We start from the raw sequence: 12471 nt of genomic DNA, 5'->3' as shown, positions 1-12471 counted from the left end.
CTAAGAAATGTTTCCCTTTGCAGTAGAAAGCATTCTAGGTAAACAGGGTTCTGTTGTGGGAGTGAGGAGGAACATAAATCTTAATCTTCACAGATTTTTGGCGTGGCTTTTGTTCATAGTTGCCTAAGATGCATAAATGCATTCACCAAATAACCTTCATTAGCTGTTGCAGTACAGGCAGGTATGAAAATGAGCTGACTGGATTGCCTTGGTGTCTCCAGGACTCAGACCGTGGACTGCGTTCTCTCTGCATGCTTCTGTGTCTTGAACGCTACTTGGTGTGCTGACCAGTTCCATGCTGCATTAGAATGAGCTCATGTTTCAGTGTAATCACTTTAATTACTAATCATTGGCCCCTGCCCTTTTCTCTTGAGGCTTACAGTATCTTATGGAAAAACAAACGAGTACAGGTAAGGTGGCTTGTAGAAAAATGAGATCTTGTGGACCCTTTAAAAAGAATCTTGTAGTCTTACATTTTTCTTCACCTTCCTGAACCTTAGTTAGGGTTTTATTTCTAAAACCTCATCTATCAAAGGAAGCATTTGGAGTCTTGTATTTTTTTTTCTTCTGTAATTTTGTGGACATTTCTTTATTCAAAGGTAACTCAGAAAAATGTAATTGAATCTGTACAGAATTTCAAGATGAACAAACAGTACCTCTGAGCTCCCTCTCTCATTTCTAAAGAGTATTTTTTAAATACCAACACCAAATGGTTTTTACTGTCAAAAAATACAAGCTTAATGTGGTCTCAAGGATGTTGATGATTAGAAAACTAATGTAACTCTAATATCACTGAGCATGGAAGAGGGAATGAGAGTTTTAGATAATTTGTAAGATTCAGGATATGTTAATGATCTATTAAATGCCATTTAACTGCTGCATTTAATCAAAAAGGCAATGTTAGGTTTAAAATATTAGTGTGTTAACATACCATGAAGCTTTCTAGAGAAACTGGGAAATGTCTTGAAATTGAAGGTAAAAACAAAATTTAGAAATAGTTCCTTTAGTTAAAGGCAAACTGTACAAGTGTTTTTACATTTTTTATACTAACATTAAAAGCAAAGAGATGTGAGATTGTTACCTTTAATTCAAAGAAAATCCAGAAGGAATGATGTTACTTGCTGTCCTTTGATACATGTATTGTTTTAGAATTCCCAAAGTCAGTGTTTGTTTGTTAAAACAGCATTTAGCCTCCTGACACTGGTGAAATGTTTTTATTAAGCTTTTCTGTTCAGTTCTGCAAATTTTTAAAGCTGTGTAATAATTTACTGCATTGAACAAAAGGAGATAGCAAAATATAAAGGAGGGAGGGCAAAATTATATTGGAAATAGTCCTATGTAGTCCTTCTAGGTAATTCTAATAAAAGGATACCTGTTTTTGTAGAATGTGGAGGTTAGATAGTATGAGGTGAAAAAGACCTGCTGGGTAATCTCATCTCACCCCACCCATCTCTCCATTCCCTGAAAAAAAAAAAAAAAAAACAAAAAACCAAAACCTAAAAAACCAAAACAAAATCCACAAAAAAATGAAACCCACAAAAAACCACACCAACCAAAATCCCAAAAAACCACCATAACAAAAAAAAAAACCTAAAAAGGTAAAATAAACTTAGATTCTGGTCTAAATGATTTATAGTCTGATTAAATGTTTTGGAATCTTTAAAAATCAAGTAAGTCTTCTTGCTTGCCTGACTACACTGTTTCCCATCCGTGTGAAGCTGTTGTGACTCAGTCTCTGAAGGATGGCACAGGCTCATGGAAATGATTACGGATGGGCCTGTATCTTACGGCCCTCGAGATGCAACCTTGGAAGTTCGAACAGAACATAGGACAGTCACAGAGGGTAGATTTTGTGTCTGGGGAAAAATGCTTTTTGAAAGGGCTAGTGTTGAATTGAGGTGGTATTTGGTGTTGTATGAAAGGGGAGATTAGAAACAGTAATTAAGTTGTGAGGTTGCATTGTCTGATAGAATGTTTAAAATGTTAGGTGTTTCTCAGGAGTGGTACATGCTTAGCCTGTATCAGTATCTCAGCTCTGTTTTGCTGATTCAATTTTGCATCCTGCTGCAAGTGACTTTAACCTGGCAAATAATGATAGCTGGCTTTAGTAGCTAGAAACAATGTCTGTTTTGAAATTGTGTGAAACAGACTTTTTTTGGTTTAACACATAATGCTTCCAGATTTCCTAACTAATGAAAGTAGTTTGGTACAGTGAACCACTAGTCTTCAGATCTTACAGTATAAGTTACTGAAAAATGAGAAAAAAATACAGCTGTTTCTATAATAGTTGGTAGGTAAAAATATATGGTCTAATTTGTAGCTTAAGCCTTTAATAATTGCAGCTATTGGTAGTATTTAAGGCTCAGATTTTAGAAATTGGCCAGAGTCAAAAATAACACATATTTTATATAGCCCTATGAAGCAGGAATAAATAGGAAAGGTGAGAAAGCTGATAGTTTTGATATGAAAGGTTTGTGATCCATAAGCATTGTAAAACGTTTTGACATCTGCAAAATTTGGTTTTAGCTGTGTGCTTGTCATGTAAGTATTTGCCAGAAGCTGTGATTTAGAAGATTGTTGCTGCAATCTCTGAAAGAAATAACAAGGAGCAAAATAATTCTGAACCTATTAATCAGCACACTCAAGGAAACTGTAGCATAGCTAAAACCTGGGGATTAGTCATCAAACAAATAAAACTTGTGGTGTGAAGAAAAGTTACACAAATGGTTTACTGCAGTGGCATATAACATTTTAACAAGCTTTGTTTAAATGGGAAGAAATACAGGCTGAGGCCATATACAGGGAGTTAGAATTCTACCTGGAAAATGGAAAGAGAAGGAAGAACAGTAGTAGAACCTAGAAGATTTATTGGCTTTTAAGAGTAGTAGTAGCTAGATGGAGTTAAGTTGCAGAAAATGGAAGAGACTAAAGAATATAGCTGTCTTCTACATAAGCTAAATCCGATGCTAGAGATATAAGAAATAAGGAATATTTTAGCCCAAAATAAAATTTAATTGTCATAAATTTACAAAGAGGAATACTGAATAGGGCCTGGTACTGAAACTTGCTGAATGGTTTCCACAACACGCAAGATACCTATTCAGTGCTTAATTTGCACTCAGACTGAGGGGGTGGCAGCATCAGAAAAGCTGCCTGCAGCTACTAAATGCAAGAGTACATGCAGTCCTGCACTTGGAGGAACTTGTGTCGTAAGGAACTGGTTTTCATGCTGGCCAGGGCCATTGGCCATGTGACTAAGTATCATACTGTTTTTCTGGAGTTCTAGAGCATTTCTGCATGCCTGAATTAGCAGTGCTGTGCAGCAAGTGCCACACAGTCTGCCCTGCTCCTGGTTTTGTTCTTCTTTTCCCAATCAAAGTTCTGTGTACAAACTAGAAGAAGAATCTTGGTCAACAAAGATATCAAGAGTTAAGGTTAGGTTTAGAAGAGAAGTAATGACAGAAGGCAGGTGAAAGGAGAATGAGGTTTGTTTCTAAATTGCTAAGGTAGCATTTGAAATGTAACATGCACCAGTAGCAAGTGAAGTGTTAGAAATACTTGTTAATAGTGAGCATGGAGGAATGTGAGCATGGCATTGCTACAAAGATGAAGAGTGAATCAAGGCAAGAGGTCAGAGACAGAGCTGCAGCATGCTCATGCTGCATTTCCAGCTTGATATATAGATGGTGACATTTTAGCTTCATGTCAAACTTGACTAATGCTTACTTAGATACTTTAATCGATGCCCTTTAGAAGTCTAGGAGCTTTGGTAAAAGCAGAGAGGTTTGAAATGTGTAGATCCAAGAGAATTCTTTTTCCTAATTTAAAGTTTGGAGGTATTGATAGGGAATAGGGAGTGTTGTGATAATTGAACTGTTAAGTATATATTATAGCAGAGTCACTGAGTTAATTGTCCCTTGATTTAGGTGTGGAGTGTTGGCTAATATGTGGGGAGTCAAGGGGTAGTTTGCATGATTTTGAGGTGCTGATTAATTCGTGTGATATATTTAAGTGCTACTGCCAGACTTTAAAGTTTTTGAGGTAGCCTTTGTGAGTTGGCTTGTGTAATCCATTATGCCATGTGGTTTTTGCAGCACTGATACTAATGATTATTGGTTTTCAGTTGAAAATGAGAGCTGGTGGAATGAGTGAATCATCAAAATGGAAAAAGCAGAAGAGATCACCTAGGCCTCCTCGACATGTAACTAAGGTCTCTCCTGGGACAGAGCCATCAGCAGGCAATGCTACTAATACTACAGGTAAGTTGAAATTTTTTTCAAGAGACCAGACAGCATCTATGCTAGAGCTTTTTTGAATGTATCTTTATTTAATTTCTCCTAATATATTATTTTGCATTAATTATTTTAAAAATAGTTCTCAGTTACTGTAGCAATAAGACATATCATAGCTTTTCAGGTCCAGGAGAAAGTTTTCAGGAAATTGAATACATATTGATGAGAAAGGCGTGGCCCTGCACATAACAGCATTTCTGTGCCTTCAGCATGCCTCGTAGGGGTAGTTTGGACAAAAGAGAATGGACACCTGGAGAAGTGGCTGAGGTTAAGGACAGCCGTGTGGTGCAGAGGAGTTGAAGGATGCAGCAGATAGAAGAGACTGAGAACAGGAACACTGACAAGAGGAGAGCCAAGGGCAACTAGTGACAGCACAAGGGGGCATAGTCCTAAGCTCCTCCAGGGGAGGCCTAGCTTGGACATTAGGAAGAATTTCTTCACAGAAGGGGTGATTAAACATTGAAATGGATTGCCCAGGGAGGTGATGCAGTCACCTAGAGGTGTTTAAGGAAAGACTGGATGTGGCACTCAGTGCCATGGTTTAGCTGACGTGGTGGTGGTGGTGGTGGGTCATAGGTTGGAATCGATGATCTCAGAGGTCTTTTCTTACCTAATTGATTCTGTGATTCCATAAGGAACACTTAGATTCTTGGAGCACTGTCTCATATTTAGAGACAGAATTTGGTAGAAATTCTTCACTGCTCGTATTTCAGATCCATTTGAATTGTAATGCAACTTCATTTGTTTAGGAAAAATTAAAGATACTGGTCCTGCTTTAGAATCAAGTCAAAATTCTCGTTCTGAAGGAATGATTAATTCTTGATGCAAGTGTTTAAAGTGGTTGTGTCATTGTATTAAAGAGTAAAGTACACCTTTTAGACTTTCCAGATTCCTTCTTATGTAAATGCTCTGCACCCTTTATCTAGTATGTAAGTTAGCTAATTTGCTGAGTCGGTTAGACCCCAACTATTGTGTTAAATTTGGAGAACTGCTCGTACCTCCAATGTTCATCTATTTAATTCATTAATGCCTAGCAAGAGGTGTCTTAGTTTATCTATGTTCTCACATTAGTGTGTTGCTGAGATTATTTGTAGTATGAAGTAGCAATGAGAGAATTTGTTGTTGCTATGTTTAATGTATGAATTTGTGTTGAGGGACAGAGCAATACTAATCATTTTGCTTCTGTTTCTCATCAGCAAGCGGAGTTGCTTTCATAGATGGGCCTTCTCCCAGCTCCTCTGGGAGCTCAGAAAATGTTTCATCAGCGGTCAGCCCTGTTACAGACAGTGGGCTGGAATTGTCCTCACAGACAACATCCAAGGAAGACCTGACAGATTTGGACCAAGTCGCTTCTTTGGGACTTAATGCAGGAACACCTTCAAATGAGGCCAAAGTCACTGAAAGTCAAAACCAGCCTGAACTCCAGGTACATTAATATAATTTGCAAAGAAAAGTTCCAACTACCAGCATGATCACTTCTCCCCACAACAGTAATGATATTGAGAGGATCATAGAGCCACAGAGGACCTTTCAGAGCTGCAGATGTTTTGAATGGTAAAAATGCTAGGAAGACTTAAAACAGAAGTAGTGTGATGAAGTTGTGTAGCATTTTTAAAAAATGAGCAAAATTTTTCACCTCAGAGGGAGTAAAAACTGATAAGTTATGGAAGTATTTTTGAGGTAAAGTCCATAGTCTCACAACCCAGAGTTATATAAAGCAGATAAGAACTTGATATAAGTGGAAGGGTAAAGAGGATTGCAGCTTAGGTAGAGGCTCTCTTTTCTCTTAAATTTTGTTTTTATGGTACTCTTCCATTAGTGGCCTATGTTGTTTTAATAGTTAACAGATTACCTGCAAAGAAATGAGACCTTTTTTTCACTTGTCTAGTGCTTAACTCTTCTTTTGCTTCTTTCATTCTCAAATGACATTTCAATGAAGAATGAAAGTCTGAGGGAGGAGAAGGTCCAGTCAGCTTCTGTCGAGTCTATCCCTGAGGTCCTAGAGGAGTGCACATCTGTAGCAGAACATTCTGACTCTGCCTCAGTTCACGACATGGACTATGTAAACCCCCGGGGAGTGCGTTTTACTCAGTCTTCCCAAAAAGAAGGTGAGAGGTGGGCAGTGCTGCTGAAGCCCTGCTTCATTTCCACTGTTCTATTTCACTTCCTGCTAAGAGGCTGATAAGCTCCTGTTCCTTAGTGGGTCTGTACCAATTAAATTTTTAACACTTTGCTAGGCACCTGCAAAAAGCAAATTTAGATTGCTAATCTCTCCTTTTTCTTCAGGAGCAGCTCTGGTCCCATATGGGTTGCCATGTATCAGAGAACTGTTCCGCTTCCTCATCTCGCTCACCAACCCTCATGACCGCCACAACTCGGAGGTGATGATCCACATGGGGCTGCAGCTGCTGACCGTGGCCCTGGAGTCTGCGCCCATCGCAAACTGCCAGTCCCTGCTGGGGCTCGTCAAGGAGGAGCTGTGCCGGCACCTCTTTCAAGTGAGTCTGGCTTGTGCTCCCATGGAACGTGGCACTGGGGAGTCAGATAGGAACGTCCATCAGAGAGTGTATTGAAATTCAGTATGATGAGCTTTGGCAGGTCTGCAAGCAAGCTCTCTCCTGCACTGCAATGAGAGTTCTGAATTGCACCAAATGGCGCTGTTGCAGAGCCAGAAAGATTGTCATGCTATTTTCTTTTTCTGCAGACCAGGGCCAAGAAGGATGAGTGTGTTTTGAATGAACTGTTACTGTGGGATAACACTGTGTTTTGACATAATTTGTTTTGTGATAATTATGAATGCAAGTTACTAGCTTAGTAGTAGGCAGAACTTTTAGGGGATAGCAAGCTATTAATTGCAGTGGGATCATCTCAGAGGCAGGTCTTCTCCCAAGTTCCTTCACCACTAAGAGTCTCTGTGGACTTGACAAAAGAACTAAGTTGTAGTAGGTAAAATGTTTCCACACACAAATAAGAATTAAGTATATTCATCCTCACTAGAAAAAGTGGAACCAGGAGGTTGAACAAGGGATTGTTTTTTAAAATGTCAGCTTTGGCTGGCTGAAGGTGATGCCTGCCGTGCCCTAGTACTGCTACTTACAGCACATAATGACTTGCCTTTGTAATTCTTAGAGGGTGTTTTGTTTCTTGTTCAGCTACTGAGTGTTGAACGGCTCAATCTGTATGCAGCCTCCCTCAGGGTGTGCTTTCTTCTCTTTGAGAGCATGAGAGAACATCTGAAATTCCAGCTGGAGGTGAGTTTTTTGATATCACTGGGTGCCTCATAATAGTTTGCTGGCCTTCAGTTAAATGCATACATCTGAACAGTACAATAGAGTCTAAGTGTCAAATTATGTTTGTATAAATTACTCAGTGTTATGGGTAGGCTGTGTAGGCCTTTTTCTGTTGGAAAATCAAATCTCTTGGAGACTGGTGTACTATGCTGCCTGCCTTCAGACTGTATTTTTAAAACTGTAGATCCAGTAGAACTGTTTGAAACCTTTTTACAGCCTCCTTCAGAATGAGCCATCATTAAAGATGGAATGTTATGGGGGAAGGTGAAGCTTAAATCTCCCTCTGCAGTCCTCAAAGCTGTTCACTGTCCTGCTTTTTTTTCTTCCCTTAAACTGAGCTGCCCTGTGTTTCTGCCAGATGTATATCAAGAAGCTGATGGAAATAATCGCTGTGGAAAACCCAAAGATGCCCTATGAAATGAAGGAGATGGCTTTGGAAGCCATTGTTCAGCTGTGGAGGATTCCCAGCTTTGTGACAGAGCTGTACATTAACTATGACTGCGACTACTACTGTGCCAACCTGTTTGAGGAGCTCACCAAGCTGCTCTCCAAGGTGCTGAACCCGGGCAGGGCAGGGAGGGGCAGCCGGTGTCTCAGGGCACAACTGAACAGTGGGAGCGCTCCAAGGGTCTGGGGGTGTGAGCTGGGGAGATGGGGAAGGGCATTGAACATTGGGAAGCAAAAGAGAAAAAGAACAGTCATTATTCTTTAATAATATCGGAGCAAATAAACTATTAAATAAAAGCTAGACAGCTTAGGGTGTTCTGTTCTAGTTTTTTGCCTTCCCCAAGTTGTGGGGGAAAACTTACTTGCCCTGTTATGGTGAGAGAGACGTGAAAGTTGACTAATACTTACATGTTATTTCCCAGAATGCCTTTCCAGTTTCTGGACAGCTGTATACTGTCCATCTGCTGTCTCTGGAAGCATTGCTGACAGTGATAGATAGCACTGAGGCACATTGCCAGGCCAAAGTGCTGAGTAACATACATCAACAAGAGAAGGAAGTTGTCAAACCCAGCCCAGAAACCATCAACAGCACCAAAGAAACAAGCAATAGTAAGAACCCTTTCTTTGATATTTTAATATTAAGCTTAGTCTTGTGCTAAACTCGGAGATCTCATTTTGGTTGCTGACATAGTAAACTCCTTAAATACGTCTTCAGTCTTCCTGTCACACATTTTATAACTTACACACTGATGTTAATAACCTTACTATTTATAAAATTTGCAGTTATTAAAATTTGTCTTTCACAAAGCTTTATATAAAGGCCATGTCAAGACTGGCAATCACACCAGAATGAGGGCTTGCCATGGAATTCATGTACACAAAATACTGAGGATACTGCAAAGTCATGGTTACTAGAAGGTTCCTTCCTCTGAATAAGCACATTTTCAATTTAGAGTGATCAGCTCATTATTTTTCTGTTGATAGCTTTTTTCCTTGGCTTATGGGTTTGTTTCTGTGTGTATGTTTGGTTTGGGATTTTTTTGTGGGTTTTGTTTGTTTGCTTGCTTATTTGTTTGTTTTAACTTCTACAGATATTGAGAGGGTATTCAGTGAGGGAAAATCTTCCAGTGCAGTCTCAGAGGCAGCTGGGGCATGTCCTCCCACCAGTGGGTGCCTTATGGCTGACCAGATGAAGGAGAGCTGCATGGAGCTGGAAGGAGGAAGTGAAGCAGGTAATAGCTTTGGCAGTACCCTGGGGGTTTGTATCCTAGAATGGTCCTGACATTTGCTGACAGGTCCTGCTATAGTGTGGACCATTGTAGCTATTGTGCTCAGAATTGGAAGGAGGTATATGGTGAATGTATGTTTATTATATGTGTGCTGTTTATGCCAGCTAGGTGTTGCATGTCTTCTGGGAGGCATTAGATCTGATGCGTCACTTTGGGTCAAAAGGGTGTGAATTCATAGCAGAGCTTAGAGTTTTGAAGGAAGGTAGGGGCTCTCCAGGGAATCAGTAATGTAGGTAGCCAGAATAGCCAGAAAATTAAATCTTGTGGCTGTGTGAAATTGTCTGGGGCAAGGAGCTACTATGCAATTATGCTGAAAATAATGTGGGTGGGAGGAATGTAGTAATTAAATTGAAGTGTGACTGCCCTTTGCAGGACAGCAGCAATATTGCAGCAAAGGTTCCATGACTGAAAGTTATTATGGGACACTCTTATGCCTGGGTGCTACTCTGGGGATAGATTTGACTGTAATGATGCTTTGTCATTCTAGCTGAGAAGAGTATCCCCAGGAAACCTACTCGATTTTCTTGTATCCTTCCAAGTCCTCAGGAACTTATGCAGATTAAGAACAAAAAGAAGGTATGGATCTTTGAGTGTTCTCATTTCCCATCCCGTATGAGCTTTGCATGACTGGTCATACCTCAGAAATTTTGAGTTCTGCTGATCAGAATTAAAGAGTCAGCCACTGAAAATCCTGCTACACTCTAGAGACAGCAGTGATTATTACCTGTTCTGGTTTAGTTGTGCTGAAGATTGCAGGAGTTGTTGGGAAATTTTGTGGCACAGTTTGTAAGCTAGATCCATCTGATTTCTGGGTGGGAAAGTCTCTGGATTTAGTCTTTATTATATGGAGATAATCAGGTACTTTGATCAAAAAGGGCAGCTTCACTACTCTTATCAATGATGTAAATGGGGAGCGTGCCAAGAGGCCTGTACTGGAAATTAACTGGTCTGCCATTCTGATTTGGTAATTCCTGTTTTCTTTGTCATAAGGATGACCAAAAATATTGTTCTGATTGTGGTAGCACCATACTTTGTTTTCAGAATCTGTTTGCTTGAACCTCGTTAGTCCAAGTTATAGCCTAAACCTTATATAACTTTTCCATTCCCTGAGTGGGTCTGGGCTAGGCCTAGTGTTGATAAAGGTACTCCATGCTAATGGCTTTGTATTTATCTGCTGTCCTGTGTCAAATACCTGGTACTGGCCTGCTCTTTCACCTCCAGAGACAGTGGATGAATATATCTTAAATCCCCAGGGATTGCATGGGACTATTGAGGTTTTTTTGTTGTGCATTTCTTGAGGTTTTTTCATTCACCTATGTTCTTTGGACATATTTTGTTCTCTTTGCACAACATATGCATGAGATAGGTTCATTTCAGGTGTGAAATTTGAATATGAAAATAATGCATGTCCTGGATGAAACATGAGTGGCCATACTAGTTGTGGGTAAGGAGATGATATAATAGAAAAGAAATTATTGTCTTTGAAGTATTCACTGGTGGTAAAGAACAGACGTTTTTTATTTGTATCTGACTAAAAGGCTTCTGGCTTCTCTCTCCAGCATAGGTGGTTTTATTTTACATTTTTACAAGGGATTGATGGTCATATTTGTTTAAACTTATTTAATCAGAAATAGAAGAAAATACAATACATCTTTCTTCTGCTGCCATATTAATCTGTGCTTTGTGATCCACTCTGGCAGTCTCTGGATCTGAGTGTAATTTAAAGCATTGGTTTCTCTCTAGGAAATTTACTGCAGTACTTTTTTTTTTTTCTTTTTTTTAAATCTTTTTTTTTACCTGTAGCACAGTGCTGCAGTGGGGTAATGGTAACTGGTTTCCCCAGCCACAAGGACAGTGGGGAGAAGTGGTCATCAGCGCAGTATTCAAAGGAACCACTGAATTTTACCTTAAATCTTGCTTTCATAGCAGCTCTGCAGCTCTGCTTGATGGGCTCTGTGAAAGTCCATTTTTGAGAAGGGAGCTTGCATAGTGCTTCCTCTGTTCTAACTGAAAACCTTTGGTAATACGCTGGCTTTGCTCTGCTGGAAAACAAGTTTAAAAGAAATTAAGAGTAGGGGGCAGGAAGATGTTCATAAATCTCCAAGTTTGCCTAGGGAAAATTGTTCTCTGACTCTAAATCTCCAAGTGGTTTCATCCTAAGCACATACACAGGGCACACCAAACGCTCAGCTTTAGTTATGTTAATGCTGACCTGGCACCAGCATGTTCTACTACCTCCCTTAACCTCTGAAGTAATAAACATTACCACAGTTGGAAGGAAGAAAAAAGCTAAATAAAAGCAGAAAATAAATTGTGCATCAAACAGAAAATTTTCTTTGATGTTTCCAAAGGTGGTGACCAGAAGCTCAGAAGCACAAGAGTAACATAATTGTAAATGCACTGCAAATTGCCAGCAGTCCATTCTCCTTTCGAGTGGTTTTAAGAAGTCTCAACCAGTCCATAGAATATCTCTGGTCTTGGATTTCAGGATTTACAGCTGAATAGAAATGCTGCCTATGTTACGCAGTCCCTTCAGGCCTGTGAGACCAGGGCAGTGCATGGTTATTCTTTCATTATGGCCTCACTGGGTCTTTGTGCACTCCATGCTATTTCAGGGTGCATGTTTCATTGCAGTTTTGAGGATGCTCACACAGGCAGGGGAAGCAGAGACCAGAGGGTTAGTGGCTTCTGAGGTACTGAGAAACCCAGGGGAGGTAGTAATCATGGTGGTCACGAATTTAGTTCACTAGGTCATTGCTAGCAGTCTGATCATGATAGGAGCTAACAGGGAACTGACATTTATTCTGGTTCCTTAGTAAAGTTCATACCATTGTTTGTGCTTTTGGTTTTTCTGAACAGCACCAAGAACATTCAGTTAACCCTTTCTTAGTTGTTTTATTACATTGTGACTATGGTACAGTCTAGTTTCCTAGGAGGGCAGATGAGGTGACTTTCTTTCAGAACCAAATAATGTATCTGCTCTTCCCAGCCTACAAATAACCTTGTCAGGCTGGAATACCAGATGTTCCTGGGACCATCTCTGGCACATGTTGAATAAGTGCTGAGGATTCTTGCTGCCTGACTCCTAATGGTGAGGTAGTTATGAGAACCTGGAGCCAAAGGGACAGGAGAGGACAATAGAGCAGTGCTGCT

General features: G+C 39.9%; 1 protein-coding gene across 6 annotated transcripts in view; it reads left to right on the top strand.

Annotated features, from left to right (window-relative positions):
- Positions 1 to 12471, top strand: part of GBF1 (golgi brefeldin A resistant guanine nucleotide exchange factor 1) — a 97194-nt gene that overhangs the window by 66084 nt on the left and 18639 nt on the right. For 3 of the 6 annotated variants that reach the window (XM_063163643.1, XM_063163641.1, XM_063163640.1), the window contains 10 exons: positions 375 to 410; positions 4124 to 4259; positions 5489 to 5718; positions 6232 to 6400; positions 6579 to 6790; positions 7445 to 7543; positions 7941 to 8135; positions 8452 to 8638; positions 9121 to 9261; positions 9806 to 9894. In XM_063163643.1, coding sequence (XP_063019713.1) covers positions 375 to 410; positions 4124 to 4259; positions 5489 to 5718; positions 6232 to 6400; positions 6579 to 6790; positions 7445 to 7543; positions 7941 to 8135; positions 8452 to 8638; positions 9121 to 9261; positions 9806 to 9894 — 1494 coding nt within the window. The remainder of the gene's footprint in view (positions 1 to 374; positions 411 to 4123; positions 4260 to 5488; positions 5719 to 6231; positions 6401 to 6578; positions 6791 to 7444; positions 7544 to 7940; positions 8136 to 8451; positions 8639 to 9120; positions 9262 to 9805; positions 9895 to 12471) is intronic. The other 3 variants (XM_063163644.1, XM_063163642.1, XM_063163645.1) reach the window with 1 other exon arrangement.

Source organism: Melospiza melodia, chromosome 9 (assembly GCF_035770615.1).
Source record: "Melospiza melodia melodia isolate bMelMel2 chromosome 9, bMelMel2.pri, whole genome shotgun sequence".
NCBI lineage: Eukaryota > Metazoa > Chordata > Aves > Passeriformes > Passerellidae > Melospiza > Melospiza melodia.
This window is presented reverse-complemented; position numbering and strand designations above follow the sequence as displayed.